The sequence below is a fragment of the Onychostoma macrolepis genome, chromosome 24 (assembly GCF_012432095.1).
Source record: "Onychostoma macrolepis isolate SWU-2019 chromosome 24, ASM1243209v1, whole genome shotgun sequence".
Classification (NCBI taxonomy): Eukaryota; Metazoa; Chordata; class Actinopteri; order Cypriniformes; family Cyprinidae; genus Onychostoma; species Onychostoma macrolepis.
The window spans coordinates 15,915,228-15,934,444 of record NC_081178.1 but is presented as its reverse complement, the minus strand read 5'-3'; the positions used below and the strand labels follow the sequence as shown (position 1 = coordinate 15,934,444).

Below are 19,217 nucleotides of genomic sequence, written 5' to 3'. Positions count from 1 at the left end.
AAATACTAAAACCTAAGCTTTCTGCACCAAGATCTGTGCTTAGGAATTTCTGGCATTTACTGTTGCTGAGAGTCACGCTTATGAAAAGATGTTGAGGTTATGACTAATACACAAAAACCAACAAATAATCTAAATCATTTTATTAATTTAAGTTAGGTAGAGACACTAAACATTGGAACCATGTTGTGTGCTCTTCTATAGAGCACTCTTTAGGAAAGTTACAAAAAGAGTATTTATGTCATACTGTTAACAAATGGCAAAAATGAAGAGGTAGAGATTTTAGGCTCATCACAGTCGGTGAAGGACGCCTATTGGAATGTAGTTTAAACTCATGTGTTCTGTCCTTTTTTTTTTTGCCTAAACATACATCTGTGAAAACATTTCAATGGTCCAGGTTGGAATACACAAAAAGGAAAAACATTAAATGAACAAATGTGTGTGCGCAACAAAAATGCATCATATTCATATTGTTATTGACTGAAACTGGTAATTGACATGAATTTGAAATGTGAATGACTCTTTTAAAAAAAAAAAAAAAAAAAAAAAAGCATGATGAATCCATTATAAAAAAGAAAAAAAGAAAAGAGAGGTCTGTAACCAAAACAAACTATTATTTTTCAGTTAATTCACAAATTCAAAGTAGGCCGAATTAAACTAAGTATAATCTTCAGTGACAGGAAAACCAGGCCATCCCTTCCAACTGACGAACTCTCATACATTTCCATATACAAAATACCATAAGTCTGTAGATTATAGAGTAAAAACACACTCCCTTCCCACAGCAGCTGGAAACAGACCAGCGTTTTACCCACTTGTACTTCTCATGACGTCAACAACGAGAAATGTGGGGGGAACAATGCAAGATATTTCTTATAAAACATGGTTCATAACCGGACACTTGATCTCCTGCTGTTGCCTTTAAATGGATCGGATTGGGGAACGGAGTGGCATGATGCCATGCTCAACTGTGTAGATAATGTTGGCAGTGTAGAGGAAAGTAAATACAGTGCATGTCTACACACAAACAAAACAAAAAGTGACAAGAATTTACTGTTCATACAGTAACATACTGTATAGTTTCACAAAGACGCTAGATAATGCTGGTGACTACATTACGTAAATAGTTAATTACTGAATAGCTCATGTATGATTTCAAAACTATTGACACAGTATATAGATGGATGGTTTCATTAAACAAACCTTAAAAAAGACACAAAACATAAATCAACAAATAAATCCTTAGTGTAGTACACAGCTTTCTTTGTTCCAGAGGAACAATATGGTAAACCTTTGCATCTGCCAAATGCAAGTGCACCAGTCTAAATGCAGTCTTTTCACTTCCTTCTGCCCTCTCAGTGGTCTTCTCCTCATGCGGGTTAGAAATGTACCCTTGTGGGTTAGAAACGGCGCCCTCTAGATCCCGTTCTTGGCCTCGTTGTTGTTCATCGCCTCTTTCCTCTGAGCCAGGAAGGGGTACATGCACTTATCCGCACCCAGGAACCGGTACATGCACACGATTGCTTCGAAGGGCAAAATGCTGTAAAACAAACGGGAGAACGTTACTTCCAATTGCTCCGACCACCTTGAGGCATTTCAAAGCTCTGTTTTAGGACCATTCAAACTCACCTTTTCATAAAGTTGACCATGTATACGATGCGAGGCGTGCAGATCATAGGCTGGTCTGTCAGGATGGCCCTCATGGACTGTTTCACACAGAACTCTGGTCTCAATGGAGGGAGAAATGGCTCGATCTCTTTCCTGACCCGCCCAGGAAGGGAGAGAAGGAGAAAACATGATGATTAAGAGTCGTCTTTGTTTAATAAAGTCAGCCCAAAGTGCTTCGCCAGTCAGAGCAAGTCATTATTGAGTGGAAACAGATCCAGCATGCACCTTCTATTCAAGTGGAAGCCCCTATTGTGCGCATGAAAACCCAAGCTGACAGTGACATGAGAGGCCACAAGCAAAGCTACCCTGACTGTTGTTAAGCAATGTCTACTCGAACTAGATACGCATTGTGTCGTTCGCTCTTTTAGTGGCCATCTGAAACCTAATCGTGACATTTGGACGGCTCTTTTCTTACCTTATTCTGCATCCTCTGAACATGCCCGTGTCCACCAGGTAAGGACACACCAGCGTCATCTTGATACCGTCCTTCTCCGAAGCCTTGATTTCGTGGCTCAGGGACTCGTGGAAGCCGATGGCACCGAACTTGCTAGCGCAGTAATCCTGAAACCGAGAGGAAACAGAGTTTAGTCAAGCTTCCCGAGGCGGTTTTCCTCTAATAGCGCGGGAGCGCTGGGATCTACGGTTTCATTAGCATTCTTCTGTCGTGTATGGAGTATAGGTAGAGCCGAGCGGGAGGGTTTTGATGTGGTTCGCAGTGGATAGGATCTTCAGAATGGAGTGGGCAAACACAGATGCGTGTAGATAAACACTCTAGAATAAAGGGGCTCACTGCGGCTTGAGTCACTCCAATAATGCAAACCATAAAAAGTCACATTCAAGGAAACATAATAGGCCAGACAGTGTGACAGGGCTTTTGGGACCCTTTGAAGTGAGGGTAAAGATGAGGGCTTGTAAAACAGAAGTGCACGTACAGCTAACAAAACAAAAAAAGGTAACGTTTCCCCAAAAGACTGCTGGGAAAATGACACCAGTTTGGATAGCAGTGAAAGAAGAGGATTGTACATGTACTAGAGATCCCTCAAATGCACAGGCTGGTTTAATGGATTAAAAGTTACTCTTTAGGTGCAGGAATCTGTTAAACCAGTCTGTTTTTTTCTTTAAAAGGTCAATACATCAATCGACAATTAGTTAAAAAACGCAAATTTCAAAAAGCACGTACTATACGTATTGGGGTTTATAAAAGTGTATAATATTCACAGTATATTAAATAGTGCTGTCAAACGATTAATGGCATCAAAATAAAAGTTTTTTACATATATGTGTACTGTGTATATTTATTATGTATATATAAAGACACAGACATACAGCAGATCTTTTGAAAATACTTACATGTATATATATTCATAAATTAGATCATATATAAATATATTTAATATATAAACGTAACATTTTTCTAAAATATATACATGCATGTGTGCATTTATATATGTACAAAAATATATACAGTACACACATAGTTATGTATACAAAAACTTTTATTTTGGATGCCATTAATCGCGATTAATCATTTGACAGCACTAATATTAACCCCAGTGAATCATGGGGAATTTGTCTCTGCAGCAGGTAGGCCCAGGGAAACCATTGAGCGTCTTTTGGCATTAACGTGCTCCTTAATTGCGTGCTGAGTGCCGCACTGAATTTCCATGCCATGGCGAGTCAACGTGCTGAGACTCTCCAAACGCTCTCTTTATCAGTCTGCCAATAGATTTATGTGATGGATGCAATGTACTAACCTCCACACCAGCTGTGCTGAAAAGGCCCAGTGAACTGGCAACTGTCACAATGTGGCCATGGTTCATCTCTAGCATCTTGGGAAGAAATGCCTTGGTGGTCTGGAAGAGGAAGAGAGAGAGAGAGAGAGAGAAGGGGGGGGGGGGAGAAACAAAGACAGTTATTTTGCTGATGCTGTTCGTCTCTGCCAAAGCCCTTTGATCCGTTTTTTTTCCCTCCTCCCTGACTAATAATTCACTGAGACTAAACACTCATCTCCCTCATCCTGCTGGGGGAGTTTAGAAACACAATTCCATTACAGTCTTAAAGGCCATTTACAGGGAGCTTGCTTTCCACTTAGGAGATTAATTTATGTACAGCTCAATTTGTTTTGGTAGATCGAAAAGTTTTTATTTCTGACATGGAGGTTTCACTTGGATGAAAAGCAAACTACTTGAATGGATGAAGTATCGCTCCAGACCTTCAGGTGGTTTGGTCTGAAAATGGCTTATTAAAGTGGTGAAAAGACCACTTGCAAGTTCACAACAAGTGGTTTGTCTGTGGTTTCCTCTTTTCCCACAACGAGTTGGTCCCAAGAGTGGCATCTCAGTATCAAGCGCACAAAGCCCGAGCGGCGTACTCACTCACCACTGTCACCACAATACGGCTCAAGACAACAACAACACCGCTGTAGGTCAACAAAGATGGGAAACAAACACCACCTTTTTAGCCTGGATCAAGTATTAGCATTGGAACAAATAAAGGAATAGTTCATCTGAAAAATCATCATTTAGGAGTCAATGAGTTGAACTTGTAAACCAGATCAGAATGAATCTTTTTGGTAAACCATACTGAAAACAACAATTAGTTGAAGTTTGAAATGACACGAGTTAAAGGAAGTGACCTTTTTGGGGGGTGGGGGGGGGGGGGACTACACCTTTAAGCTAGGTTTAAAAAAAATGTAGAAGATGAACAAAGCAACTTGACTTGTAGTTAGCTGGTACTAACTAAACACTGCTGGGCTAGATTTGTTAACTTTTTTCAGCTGCTCTGACATCCTGTCTGGCTGTTATTGACTGATTCATTGCGTGAAAGAAATAACAGTGTCATCGTCCACTTTCGCCTGATCCTGGCTGGACAAAAGACAGTGAATAAAAAAAAAATAATAATAATAAACACACCACACATGCCTCATCTTCCATTCTCTTCAGACCCAGGGGAAGTGAGGGGGTGGACACAATAATGATGAAAAACATGACCGGCACCATCCATTTACGGCTTTTTTAGAGAAGACTTGCTGTACAAGCCCCACAGAACCGCCTGTGGCTTTATAGTCAATCCTCAATGGAACACGAAACATGCTATGAAAAGAAAAAATAAAACTTGAGAGAGCCAAAAACAACAGAGCCCCTTCCAGAGGCCTTCAATGATATCACCATTTATAAACAAGCCCAGCAGAAATGGACCTTGGCCACGCTTGAGAATGGTACCATCTTGCACAGTTTTGTGCGCGGTTCGCACCTCTGCCAGCCGTCTCAACACGTCAGTTTGACATGTTGTTGAAATATGGTACTGGAATCTCTCAAATTACTTCCATGAGTCAGGCCAATCGTGCGAGTGCTGCGGTCCACATGCTACGCATTTAATTCCTGACGTGAACAGTAAACTGTGTATTTTTCTAGCGCATTAAGTGTAAAATTGCTCTTAATATTCATCCCATTGTGTTGGGGGTATGGGGTTCCTTCAAGGGAGCAGACTTGGACCAGTTTGAAGCTGTACTCGTGCCTTGCATGCCAAACTGATGGTAAGTATGCGTGCAAATGAAGCATTAGGATAGATTGGGCCTGTGGTGCACATATGCTAACATCCTCCATACACTGCAATCTACAGTATTAAAATTTGATTTGGAAAGTTTGGACTATGTGCTGCTTCCAATGAGACAGGCTAGCATGATAAAAGACAGAAAGTCACGATTCACGCAATCGAAAGTCTGCTTTTGCATCAAGTGGTGAAATACTTCTGCTGCAGAACTTGAAGCCTTTCAAATAGCTCAATGTAATCAAAGCCATCAATGAATGTGTGATGTCCCATGTTAACAAATGTCTCTCTTTCTGTACAAGGACACTTTTTAAGTCATACCATACATTCAATCTACATTTACCTTGAATTAGCAAACACTCGCTGTAATGTTGGGTTGGATTTTGGTCAAGTAACTGGGCTGGTAATCAATCCAGTGTTACCAGTTAAACCAACAATACCCATCCAGCTTCAGTACTTGACCAAAATCAAACCCAACATTACCAGTCTAGCTACTTGACTAGTGTTGTGTTTAACTGGTAAGCTAAGCTGGTAATGTTGGGTTTGATTTTGGTCAAGTAGCTGGGCTTTACCAACATTACCAACACAGGCCCTTGAACATTAGTCTATCAACCCGTAACCTCTGAACTTGCACAAATGAGCAGAAATGGCTAAGAGTCTTTATAAATACCCAATCTGCTATGGAATGAGGGGGCCGCCACTGATGTGGGCATGGCCTTGCTGACCTCTCAGACACAAAATGTGTGAAACCGAACAGAAGTTCATGTCTTAATTCATAGCTTCCGTAATTGCTTCTCAGCGCCTGAGTTTACGCTAAATTAACTTCCAACAGCAGAGAGCTTCCTTGGCCCTTGCAGTGGTTCTATGCCTGTTGTGCTCTCTAATTGATACAAGCTCAAGTGCATCGCTCCTCACAAAGCTCTTCACAGCTGCTGTGTCAGCCTGGATTAGTGCTAATGTTTGACCAATAGGAATATGCACAAATATTGTCACACAGAAAAGCCCAGATGGCCGTTAATTAAAAGAAAGTGGACCGACCCGAGAAATGTAGCAAAGCATTGGCCAGATTGATGTACAGCCCTCAGACTGAATGCCCAGAGAAAATGAAGTGGGGGCTAATTGATATGCTGTTACTGTATTGCCAATGTCTCATTAAAATGGGGGACGGGATCTATGGAATCAAAATGAACTCTGAAGCGGTTTAACCTTACTCGGATAATACAAATTAAGCCAACGGTGAATCTTGTTGGCCAGGAGCTCTGCAAATATAAGCCGCCCCAAGTCAAATAACGGGTACAGGTGCATTGGCCTTGAGCAAGACCATCTAAAACTACTCAAGTAAGACCCTTCTGCCTGGCTGCTCCCTTTCTCCTGGTCTAGCAGGAATGCGGGCTGGAGAAATTGGCTCCTGTCGTTTGGCATCTTGTCAAGCTGATCCCTAGACAAGAAAGCAATTGTCACATAAGTGGGTCAGGCAGCAGCTCCCCATTACCAGCAGGCTTGTGTACAAGACTCTCTTTCCCTTGATGCTTTTCTCTAGGGACAGCCCTGAGTCTTTTGCTTCAGCCACGCTCACTTAGCAACTAGGAGGCTTTCACGGACACCACTGCGCCCAGGTGTGGAATGCACTGCTCACATATCGCCTATTATGGGGTCACCATCAGAGAGGAAGGAGGAAGCTTACTCGGTTCAGCTCTCCAAAATCTGACTAGGCACTAAATCTGATCATTTGCATCACGTAAACTTTTACTTCGCCAAGTACCAGTCAGTCCGCCACAGTACTACTTCGACGGGCTATTCGATCTGAAAGGGCTTAGCGGAGAACTCACTGGTCCTGGGACTCAAATGCAGCTGTAAGTATGGAAAGAGTGGAGGGCCTCAGGCTGGAAGAGCACTGCTCTGAGATAATGGCCTCACTTCCTGTTGGCTCCTGTAGTTTTGTTGCATTCCCACCATGCTATCCAACAAAATAAAGATGATGTCCATCTGGAGTTTACCCTTCCTGCCTTAAGAGTTTCGAAACACAGCAGACCGTTGAAATCAAGGCGTTGAACCGGCTGCCAGGTCATGTTTGAGACTCTTTAAGAGGATGATATGGACCTGTTGTGAAGACAAGCTTAAGAGACTTCACAATGGCCAGAGGAAAGAAAAATGTGATGAAATTAAGGATTTGGAAGGCAGTAGCTTTAACTTGGAAAAATACCAAACAGTTAATGGGACAAATAAATATCTGAAATGCATTAAAGCAAAAACACAAATCACGCAACAGCTTTTGCAATTTATACTCCAACTAGCATGGAAAAGAAATGGACCTGAATGCCATATTAGCACATTATGGAGAGATTAAAGACCATGAAATGGCTTAAGTTTTCTTGCCTATAATGTCACATATGCAATTAAAATAGTTTGGCCAGGACACAAGCATGTTGTACACAATTATTAAAATATCAAGTAAAGTACACATTTAAAATTTTTAAAAAGGCCACAAAACTTAGATTTTTTTAATTTTACTTTTGAAAATTGCAATAATTAAAAATAAATACATAAAACATGTAAATTTTTAAAGTGTGCCCATTAAGATTAAAAATAATAAAAAAAAATTAATAAAAAAAATTTAATAAATAAATGACCACCATCATCTGAGAGGGACTAGAGTCCCGAGTCCTATAATAGCCCACTTATTGGCTCAGAGCGAGGGAAGACCCCTACCCATAAAAATTTAAAAATGTTTGTCCCAGGCCCTTTAATTTAAGTGGCAATGCTAAACGCTGGCAATGTATATTTAAATGATCATTTCTGTACAAAACACGCCAACACAGTTAATTGTAAATGGGAAGACAAAAGAAGAAGGAAAAGGAAGTCTTGCAGTGTTACGAACCACATGCAAGCAGCAACCAATTAAGAGAACATGTTTGTGTAAGAAAGAAAGAGGAAAAGCAGTGTTGGTGCATTTCTATTCAGCTGGCTTGTGGCTTTAATGACCACATCCTCCACTCGGTATTCCTTGCCTGTCCTTAATGATTAAGCTCTGCTTTCATCTTAAACCCCCACAAGGAACCATGCGCTGCATAAAGCTTAAGCAAACACAACCAAAACCTTAATGAGAATCCCAACTCTAACAAGTGCATCTGCTACAGCACCACTGTGGCTTACGCTGAACAACTTCCAAGTTAAAAAAAGAAAAAGAAAAGGAAAATATAGATAGCAAAGAACATGGTGTACACTTAAGCTCCATTTGTGGCCAAGCATTTTCATGCTTCATTAGAAAGACTTCAAACATTCATTCACATATCTGCCAATGTAAAAAAAAAAAAAAAAGTAGTAATGCAATGTGATATCATAACACCCTAAGAACATCAAAAAAAAGTCCAAGTAAAAAGCCATCAATATACTTATTTTCCAGGCAGTCTGGGATGATGTCAACCCTCACCTCTCCAAAAAACATTAACCATTCGGTCTTACAAATCATTAAAATATAAAAATCCCCAACTGACACGTGCAGGGAAAAAAAAACCATCCACAATCCACCTCAACGTGACTTTAGAGGCATGATTTAAAACAAACTGTCCCATTACAGCTCATCCCATAAGGTGGTCTCAGTAAGACAATGCAAACTACAGACAGGCCGTTTACGCATTTACTGGCAAGAGGTTAATTAGTGAGGCCAAGTGAGAATGAACTCGTCCAAATGGTACTTCCCCAGGCAGGATGTGCTCTTCAATGGGCTTTAAATTAACAAACCAAGGCAGAGCAGATTGTTCCTGGTGATCTTACTAAAACCCCCTGCTGGAGTTCTCTTGCTCAGAGCTTGTTTATATCCGCAGATCGTGGAGCTTTGGAGAGGACTACGTTGAAACGGCAGGGGGCATGTTAATAAAACCTCTCAGAGTGGAAGTATGGTTTTAAGATCAGTTCTGATGTTATAACTCACAGGGACTGACTTGATGAAGTCAGGGAGGGTAATCTGACCCTAGATCAGCTCCTGTACTGATATGCTTACTGAACACACAGCAGATCCTCATAATCTCACAGCCTGTGGATGTCTACTTCGGCAGAACATCCAGACTGAGCCATAAATATTAATTCTGGTTGCCACAAACAAAAGGAATGAATGAAAACAAATAGATAACAGACTAAGAAAGAAAGGGCAAGACAGATGAGACTGGAGTGATTACATGAGGAATATGCAACACTTATTGGTGTGTTTTAAGGGGGGGGGGGCATCTCTGCTGACAGACACGTTTGTTTTCGCTCTACGACACCAGACGGATTTAACGATGGAGCTTCTAAGTGCTTGATGTAATTGATTTTGAAAGAATGAACTGAGTAAATAAGTCAAAATTTCAAACTTCACTCTGGCTTATTATGAACATGCATGGAGCAAAAGAAGTTTGCGTTCCAACTTGGCTCAAGTGCAAATACCAGAGAAGAGAAAGGAGTATGTGCTGAACAGATGGGTGCATGGACAGTGGCATCATGTGATATAGCACAATCACTAAAAGAGGGCATTTCACTGTGTTCTCTAACTTAAAAAGAGCTCTATTCTTCCTTTATGATGCATATTGACTGGTTACACTGTTACATCAGATATTGCTGTGTACAGTTGAGTAGTTACAGAGTTAAATGAGACTCACCCAGAAGTGTGCATGGCAGTTCACCACCATGGTCCTCTCGATCAGCTCATCAGGGCACTCCAGCAGGTGGTGGCCGGACACAACACCAGCATTGTTGATCAACAAGTCCACTTCACCGACCTCCCTGCGCACTTTCTCTGCTGTGGAGTACACACTCTCCCTCTTGCCCACATCAACCACGTATGTATACACCTGTGGCTGGAATGGAGGGACCTCTTCCACACCACCAACAGCTCCTTTGGAAAAACACATTAGATCATTACTGAGATGTAGAGAACCACAAAACTCAAGCTTCATTTGATTCAGTTTCATTGTTTCAGAGTTTAAAAATAAATGAATAACCACAACTTTCTGAGAAATAGAAGCAGTTGTGAGGAAATAGAGAAGCAAATAATCTATAAAGAAAAAAAAAAAAAAAAGAAGATTAATCCCTCACACTGACATAGCTTGCAAATTTTAATAGGTTTTGGCCATGTGACTGTCATCAGGTAAACAGTACATAAAAGAATGCATGACCAAAACATACTAAATTTTGCAAGCTATAGCAGTGAGAGGGATTCCCTTTTTTTTTTTTTTTTTTTTGGTTAAATTAACTGATTCATAGTTTGAATCTAGTCATTTGGTGAAAAATGTCTGCCATGGAGCCAACTAAAATAATAAAGCAAGACTATGGCCTAATTTATATAGATAGACCGATAATCGGTCGGTCAATATCTACCAACTGGTGGGTCTATCACCATAAAACACCTAGTGTTTTACATAAAACATAACAAAACAATGGTGTTCACAGGTAAACAAACTTATTTGATTATAACAGTGTTTGCATAATTACACAACTAACATTCATTCTCAAGTGAGAAACATGTAGCATTTTAAAATAACAATAAAAAATAAATAAATAGTTAAAATAAATTTGACAGCCTGGAGTGCAGCAACGTAATGGCAATAATACCTATATATATATATATATATATATATATATATATATATATATATATACCTATATATATATATATATATATATATATATATATATATATATATATATATATATATACACACACACACACTTTTCTTATATAATAAATAATTTCATTTTTTTTTAATTCCGTGTAGAAAATGTTCTCAAATGTGTTATTTGATGTTGTGGTCATGTGTTATTATTTAGTTATTATTGCCAATAAGGGAAAAATAAAAATCAATTTTGCATACTAGTTATTGGACTTTTAAACAAAAAGAAGTTGTACGAGTCATCTCTTCTTTATATATCAAACATTCAAGAACTATAACTTACACGAGACAAGATTATTTCATACCTACAAAGACTTAAAGCTACCTAGTCTAAACACAATAAACCAGTTCATTTGAAATATGATACACATCTAAATTAAGGTAAATATGAAATCATCCCATTTACCCTCTTTTGTTATCGAGTTGTCTTGCTCTCTGTAGATCTGTCGCACCATCTCCGCAGTTTCCTCATTGCTGTGGCTGTTGATGTCCCACAGCACCAATGTAGCCCGGCGCCGGGCGAACTCCTTGGCGAAGAGCCGGCCGAGTCCGCCGCCCGCCCCGGTGATCACGCACACCTGTCCCGCCACGCTCTTCTCCTTCGGCCGTATGAGCCACTTGAGTCCGGCCATCACGATGGCCCAGAGAACTTTGAGCATGACCACGAAAAACTCCACGACAATGTTCATCATCATGTTTAATGCCGCGCTGTGACTTTGTTTTAAATAAAGATGAACGTCTCACAATGTCCAGTTACACCTAAATGACTAATCAACCTGAGTTTTGCTGTTGTGCTGCTACCATTAGCATATAATTTATTCTTTAACTATGCGCCTATTTAAGGTTATTATGGGGTGAACATCCAATTAACCCCAACTGTCATACAATAACTACTAATATACATATATAAAAGCCTATACACAAATCAACAATACAGCGCATCAAACTTCCAGAATACGAGCACCACAAATAAAAGCACTAATTTAACGCTACGAGTCTCCCCGCCAGCGACCTATCGTATCCCGGCACGGATGCGCGCAATAGCTGCCAGTGCGCCGCTGCTCTGTGAGCGAGATAGAGACAGACTCCTGACTGATCGGCTGCTCGCTCTCTATTTAAACCAGCCCCTCTCCACAGGACCCCACAGAGTGATTGGCCCAGATGCCTGATTGAAATTTACATCTACTTAGCTCAGCTGTGGACGTTTGGGAAAACAGATTGGATGTGTTATAACACTGTCTGACTAATAAATAGTTGTGGTTGTATTTTTAATGCTAAGGCGGATGTTTCAATTAATATGTTATATCAGTGCATATAATTGGATGTTATGTGCTTTGCTTGGAGAAAGTAGTTCAATGCGTTATTTTAGGAGCTCACAGAATGTTAGAATTTTTTTCTGTGGTAAATACTGAAAACGAGAAATACAATACAAAGCTGTTTCTACAAAAAGGGAAAATACAGCATTGTGAAAATGTAGAGGTTTACATAACATACAAGGAATATGTTATGTAAAAATAGCAATAAGTACAAGAAAAGTGCATCTGAAAATGAAACGTTGAACCTCTTAATTATTTTATTCTGAAAAATGCACTATAAAGCCTTTGCACATTTACACATTTTGTAATAGGGATATCAAGATTTATATGGAAAACAACTGAAGTATAAACAAACTGAATCCTAAAACAGTAAAAGCTGTTAAGGCTTTGCATGTTTGTCCCCAAGCAATACAAATGAAGTCTGAGAAAGAAAACAATTATTTGCCAGATCACTGTTACCAGATGGCAAAGGAGAAAAGAGTCAGATCTCTTTAAGAATGGATCTGAGCTTTCTAAGACATCCTTCTCAGGAGATGCTCCATAGGTTATGGCTAGTTATGATCTGCAGTGTCTTCATCGCCCTCTGCAGTTCTTTGTGTTCAGATACAGAGCAGTTTATGAAGCTTCTGCAGCCAGTAGCTAGACCACAGTGAATAGTGGTGATATAGTGTAATGCTGCTAAACCTCTCAATATAAGATCAATTGATGTGACTGTTTGATCACTGTGGTGCCTTAATGTTCGGGGAGAAGTTATTGTCCTGGCACTAAACCGCTAGAACTTCAACCTCCCTAGAAAAACTTTCAAAACTCATTCCACATTTTTCCAAAACTGCCCAAACGAGATCAAATGTAAGTGTTGCTGGGGGGAGACACTCATTCATCTGTCAGAGAGGAATGGACAGTAGGCTATTACCATAATGTGAAGGCTTCTAGTGACATTTTACATGAACTAATCATTGAATCTGTGACATGAATGAATTATGCATGCAAGCATTCCACCAGCTCACATTATAAACAAGTTAACCCATGAGAAAACGGTGGATGAATCAAAGAGCATTTGTACTTCAGTGTCTCAGAATTTGCCTTATATGATGATTGCATGTTATTGGAAGCCTCAATACTTTAAATGTGTTAATAGATGTGTTATCCATAGTTAAACTCCATTATGTTTCCAGATTCAGCTACATATTATACTTATATAATTTATATTTTCATACACAAGTTCTTATAAATTGGATTCAGTCATCTTTAATTTTTGTAGGTTTAGTATGCCATTAGCTAATGTTTTTAATATCTGTTCAGCCACATGTTATATGAATAAGTTCATGAATGAACCGAGTCAGATCTGTGTTCCTACCATAATTTAAAGGGACAGATGCATGTATACAAAAATGACTTTACAAGGTCGCCACCTCTTGGATTGACACTGTAATTACACATTCATTTTTGATATAGTGCACTGGTTTACGATAACTTGTTTAATTCGTAACATTTATAACATTATTTTATGAAGTACAGTAAACAAATAAGTAAACAAAATAACAGTGGTTGTGGTGGTGGTGTAAAATGCATTATTTATCTGTGATGTTCAATAGCAATTCAGTACGCAATAGGGAATTCATATACAATTAAACTAATTAAAAACAACAAACTGCGTAAGGTTATTTTACATAAAGACGCTTACTTTTTACGTTTATTTTATTTTTTTTATAGCTAAAATCAAATAACATTTTGCGTTTATCCTGTCTGCTGTGTCACGTGGTTTTGGTAGTAGTAACTATGGAAACGTAAACGCAATGGACTATCAGCTTCCGTTTTTTACTTTTTTTCACCGCCGGATTGAAATAATGGCCGTAACGTGTAGTGTTAAGCTTCGTAAACGGCCTAAAATGACATTATAGTATATCTTACATCTGAAAGTGGAGATGAAGCCTTATACCGGCGTCGTTAGACCTAAACTGATGCCACTGCCAACTGAAGCTCCTCTGATAATACAGGACATTACAGACGCGCGACCCAGTTATCCTTCAAACTACATCTCCAGCCCTCCTCCAGTGTCTGGATGCTCCACAGCTGCTCAATCCAGGCCGAATGTCTTCTCAGCAAGACAGAAATACCCATGCAGTCCGAGCGGTGAGGATACTGAGTGCTTTACATTACGTTATTCACTTTTCAGTGGCTCCAGCAAGATACAATACGATTTCAATATCTGTACGTTCAGTGCTGAAGAGTTTCCAAACAATGAACGGTGTCAGATGTTTTATTAACATGTACATTTAATGTTTAATATGAAGTTGTAGATTCAAGGGATCTAAAGCCTCACAGTGTCAGCTCTATTACTGAAGGGTGAGTAACTATACTAACAAAATAATAACAACGTAATGTTTTTTAAGACAGGCTGACATTGTGTGTGTGTGTGTGTGTGGTTTTTCATAAAAACTTCCACAGAAATATCTAAGCAAACACTGAGATAATAAGTCACTAATATAAGTCACAAACACTGAGATAATAAGTCACAGCATGAATTAAACCACTATATATGAGACATTATTCTACATTGTTTGTGTATTTCCAACTTCACAGGCCTCTGCTTCCATTGTTAGCCAAAAATCGCTCAGCTGTCACCAAACGTACCTCACAAAACCATGTGTCTGACAGTGATATTTCTGACCGTCATTTCTTATTTGATAAACGATGGAGAAATGGAACTTATATCACTAATGGTATTGAAGGTACATTATTTATCCCTCTTTCCATTCATAAGATAGTAAATATGCCATTTATTGTATCATTATTAGTAGCCTATACAAATGAGAAAAAAGGCAAAGAAAGTATCTTAATACCATGTGCATTCAGATTATGATACTGTCACATCATTATTTGATGAGATGGAACAAATGTGTAATTGTTCATTTCAGTGGGGTAGCCAATAGATGGCGCTCACAACTTTCACATGAATATTTTTGCAGCACATAATTTCAGCATCATCATCTCTTCAGATCTAAGTAAAGTTAGTCAGGGATTGCTTTTGCAGTTATTTTAGATTAAAGTGTTTAGATGATTCTATTATTTATAGGTGTTTCTTTTGCTTTCTCTGGAAACCTTAGAACATAAATATGTTTATTTTCCCAAACAGATGATGTTCTGATGAACCATAACCCTACAAATCCAGTCTCTCAGGAGTTCCATGTTTATCGCTCTCATAATTTAACCAGATTTGCCCACCGCAAAGAACTCTGCCCACGCGACCCAAGACCGCTTATTTGCGGGTGAGTTCTTCAAGACTGTTAAAATACTGCAATATTAACTAATATTCGCTACATCGTATATTCTCTACATCAATTTCAGGTCTGATTATCTGACCTCATTTCCATCAGTTCTGTTACCAGCCACTACCCCATCTATCAGTGGACAACTCTGTTTATCACAAAACTATAGAAACAGGTAACGATGATTTGTTTTTTTGTATTTGACTATACGTGTTTATTGTATACTTATTTTACTCTCTCCTGTCTTATTCTCTGCATTTCAGATTAAGGATGAAAAACAGAGCGCATAATCTCTTCTCTGATGGTGCTAACAACAAAAGTGAGCTTTTAAGCTTAAATCTAACATTTAAATGCAGCGATTTCAGATAGAACTGATTTATTGTCATTTACCTTGTAATAACCCATACATTTAGCACATGTGTTAGTTAGGCGTTTGCTTAATGTTTAACAGGTGAGATCTCTCACTTCACTCCTTTTACAGATTCAGAACGCAGACATTGATGAGTTTCACATATGCTTGTGTTTTTCATGAGCTCGCAAACATAAAACACACACATTTAACTCACTTAACGCTTAAGTACACACACACCTCATGTCCCCCCGCCAGACTGTAGGCCATTATTGAAATTCCCAGTCTTTTGTATGAGGTGAGAAGAGCGTTACCTGTGTAAACCTGAATAAGCAAACTGTGCTCTTGTCTAACCAGCCTGTGGGCCGGTAATTGTTTTTCAGCCCAGTCATACCCTGATCCACACCTGGGTGCCACGGCCTCATTTGTTCAGAGGCTCACAGAGATTTCCTCTCTGGAAGCAGAGACAGTCCGGCAGGAGAGAATGAAGAGACTCAAAAAGATCAACAGGCAGGATTCTTAATCAGAGTTCTTTAGCCAAAGAGGAAACACTTGACTCCTGAAATCACAACCGTGCCAAGATGGAGTAAATAATGTCAAGGAGAAAAACCTGAGAGGTACAGAGTCTTGAAGCGCAGCCACTAGATGATAACGGAAAAAAAAGAAACCAAAGACTGTAGCAAGCATTTACATTTCTGATGTAAAACTATCAGGGATTGTTGAATTTAAAATCAAATTCACATTAAAGTGTATCGTGTATTCGCCAAGAATAACTGCCTTAACATTGCCTTAAACTACAGTGATGATGAAATTATAGCACTTATATATGATTTCTATGTCATGTTGCATATATAAGAAACTTTATGCTTTGTTTACTGCCTTTAACTTTAAGTAAATATGATCATATCCAAAAAACATATTTTTGTCAAAGAAACAGTTTGCTTCAACGTTATCTAAAAGTTAAGAACTGCATTATTAAATAGTATGAAACTCTAAGTGTGTTATATTTTTTATTGATAGTTTTGATAATTTCATATATCAGCCAGTAGCTATCACAAACATATGGCTGTTGTATGTTTTAGCTGATTGTAGAGTATACTGTGCATTACAGATACAGCAGTATTTTAATGCAGGTGGGAGGCTGCATCTTTGTGCAGGTTGTTCTGGAGAGCGTGGGAGAGCTCCGTTCTACACCAAAGTATCTTTTGTCGAAAGGAAAAGGGCCAGGTTGATTCGGTTCAAGACTAAGTTGGCACATTCTGGGCAGAGAGAAGAGAGATAATGTCTTCTTGGCTTCAAAAGTTCATTTCAGGAACCACCTGCAATGAGAAACAGATTATATAATGATAATAATAATAATAATAAATGATACATAATGATATATTATATATAATAATATATGTATATTTGTAAAAAATATATATATATATATATATATATATATATATATATTAGTAATCAATAAATGACTTAAATAGTTAGTTAAATTTATGTTAAATTTAAATAAAATGACATTAAATTTTGTCAATTTAAATTTACAAAAATAATAATAATTATTATTTTTTAAAGGATAATGTTTGGATTTGTTATCATCATTATGAATCAATAAATTATTAATTATTTGTTTAAAATGGTAATGTTTTCTAGAGGGTGATTTTATATATTTATTTATTAATTATTAATACTAATAATACTACTAATATTAATCAATACTAATTATATTCATATAATATTTATCAATGATAAATCAATAATAAATAACTTATAATATAATAATAATAATAACATACAATATTATAAAATAATCATGAATACTACTACTATTAATCAATAATACATAATATAAATTGATTAAATGATTTATTAGAGGTTTTTTATTAATAAATATAAATAATATTTAACTTATTTAGCTAATTTTTTCTTCTCTTCAAAGTTGCATTTTACTTTTTATTTTAATCAACAAGACTGTAATGGTTTCATTGTGTTCTGTCTAAAGAGGTGCAGATATATGAAAATGTGAAAAGTGTATTTGAAATATTTGCTATGAGCCAAAGTGAGCAAGCTGCACTCTTCATGGCTTGTTTTTTTTTCTTTTCAGTGAGTACAGCGGCTTTCAACTTTAGTCAATCAAAATGACCTGGAACAAACAGTAAACAAAGAGTCCTTTAATAAAACGCTGCCGTAGACCTGCCCACGAGAGGTTTATCATTTCAGCTCAGTTCGTTTTAACTCACTCCAAATCAGCCTGACTTCCAAACCCTACAGGTTAGAGCCCTTATAAATGTTACTTGTCGTCAAGTGGTTATGTGCTATGGTTAAATGCTAAATGGATGAACTTTATGACATTTGGATGAGGAGTGAAATAATGAAGAGTATTGATGTGCCACTATCATACAATATATCTGGCCTTTGCGGTCCATAAAATGACCAACAGTGACATGAGGTTTGTGTGCACTTGAAAGGAATGCGACCTAGTCAGGTTAATGGTAATGATATACTTCAGTAAGTTCACTGAGTAGACAGTGTCCTCCACTATCTTCAAGAATCTGAGAATGGAGACGGTATCCAAGCCAAACCTAAACACAGCCAAATCCACAAATCAAAAGGCCCAGATTTGGCAAGAGTTTTGAAGGTTAGCTCAATAGAACGGTTAGAGCGAACAACAGAAGTCCAGTTCAAAGAATGACTTTGATATCAGGTGACATTAATATGTCCAGTTTAAAACATAAGAGATCTTTTACAGTGACTTTACTGTGTTTCTCAGATAGCTCAGTGAGACATAAAATGTCAAACTAAAGCTGCTTTTTTAAAGTCAACAAATCAAAACAGACCTTTACTTTTTACTTTCTTAAGACTTGGTTTTGGTCTTATTGTGAAGGATTCACTGGTGCATGTTTTCCAAAGAAAAAAGTTTGTCTTCTTTCATCAAAATGTAATAACTTCTAAATTTTCGATTTTTAATAAATGAATTAGTATCTCATAACTTTTACATCATTTTTTTTATGTCAGAATTATAAATTCTAACCAAAAGCATGAGTCTTGCACTAATCAAGGATATGCATGAGATTTAACAAATCACACTTTTACTCCTGCTGCTCCACAGTGAAAATATAATTCTTTTTTGGATGAAATAACAGTTGACATTTGGTCAGGCTCAGAGAACATCCTGTACAGCTTTACAACCTTCCCTCATGTGCTAATGATGAGTAACACCTCACCTCACTGGAACACTAGATTCTGAAGAAACAGGTTTCACAGTCGACTGACGCGAGACAGCAGGGGTCACTGGTCCACTGATATGTCTTTAAAAATGGCTGAACCATTGTTGTTCTGATTTTATTCTGTCATAGAGTACAGTTTTCCTCTCTCTCTGGTTCAGTATGACAAACGGACTCTCTGTTCTGTCCATTGTCAACAATGAGAG

At 38.0% G+C, this 19,217-nt stretch overlaps 2 protein-coding genes across 4 annotated transcripts; one reads left to right on the top strand and one right to left on the bottom strand.

The window, feature by feature from the left end:
- Positions 1-125: 125 nt before the first annotated feature.
- rdh10a (retinol dehydrogenase 10a) lies at positions 126-11,955 on the bottom strand. Its single transcript, XM_058765937.1, has 6 exons — positions 11,266-11,955; positions 9,849-10,084; positions 3,420-3,518; positions 2,081-2,226; positions 1,627-1,758; positions 126-1,537 (listed from the first exon to the last, which is right to left on the bottom strand). The coding sequence occupies exons 1-6, from the start codon at positions 11,552-11,554 to the stop codon at positions 1,414-1,416; spliced, it is 1,026 nt and encodes a 341-aa protein (XP_058621920.1). The 5' UTR covers positions 11,555-11,955; the 3' UTR covers positions 126-1,413.
- A 2,013-nt stretch (positions 11,956-13,968) lies between these two features.
- On the top strand, positions 13,969-16,778 carry si:ch211-171b20.3 (uncharacterized). 3 transcript variants are annotated; one of them, XM_058765746.1, is made up of 7 exons: positions 13,969-14,308; positions 14,476-14,521; positions 14,759-14,907; positions 15,312-15,444; positions 15,524-15,619; positions 15,708-15,763; positions 16,177-16,778. In XM_058765746.1, exons 1-7 carry the CDS (start codon positions 14,101-14,103, stop codon positions 16,314-16,316), a joined length of 828 nt encoding a protein of 275 aa, XP_058621729.1. In that variant the 5' UTR covers positions 13,969-14,100; the 3' UTR covers positions 16,317-16,778. The 3 variants fall into 3 exon arrangements, with proteins under 3 accessions (XP_058621729.1, XP_058621728.1, XP_058621730.1); XM_058765745.1 differs by having other exon boundaries at positions 14,470-14,521; XM_058765747.1 differs by having other exon boundaries at positions 14,470-14,521; positions 16,151-16,778.
- The last annotated feature ends 2,439 nt before the right edge of the window (positions 16,779-19,217 follow it).

What these genes read in the sequence shown, in the direction of transcription:
- si:ch211-171b20.3 (XM_058765745.1), top strand. Translation starts at nt 14,101, where the DNA reads ATGAAGCCTTATACCGGCGTCGTTAGACCTAAACTGATGCCACTGCCA. An exon ending in TATCACTAATGGTATTGAAG is followed by an intron (nt 14,908 to 15,311) that starts GTACATTATTTA and finishes TTTCCCAAACAG; the next exon opens with ATGATGTTCTGATGAACCAT. An exon ending in TGATGGTGCTAACAACAAAA is followed by an intron (nt 15,764 to 16,176) that starts GTGAGCTTTTAA and finishes ATTGTTTTTCAG; the next exon opens with CCCAGTCATACCCTGATCCA.
- rdh10a (XM_058765937.1), bottom strand. Translation starts at nt 11,554, where the DNA reads ATGATGATGAACATTGTCGTGGAGTTTTTCGTGGTCATGCTCAAAGTT. An exon ending in ACTGCCATGCACACTTCTGG is followed by an intron (nt 3,519 to 9,848) that starts GTGAGTCTCATT and finishes TTCCTCTTCCAG; the next exon opens with ACCACCAAGGCATTTCTTCC. An exon ending in TCAGCACAGCTGGTGTGGAG is followed by an intron (nt 2,227 to 3,419) that starts GTTAGTACATTG and finishes TCTCGGTTTCAG; the next exon opens with GATTACTGCGCTAGCAAGTT.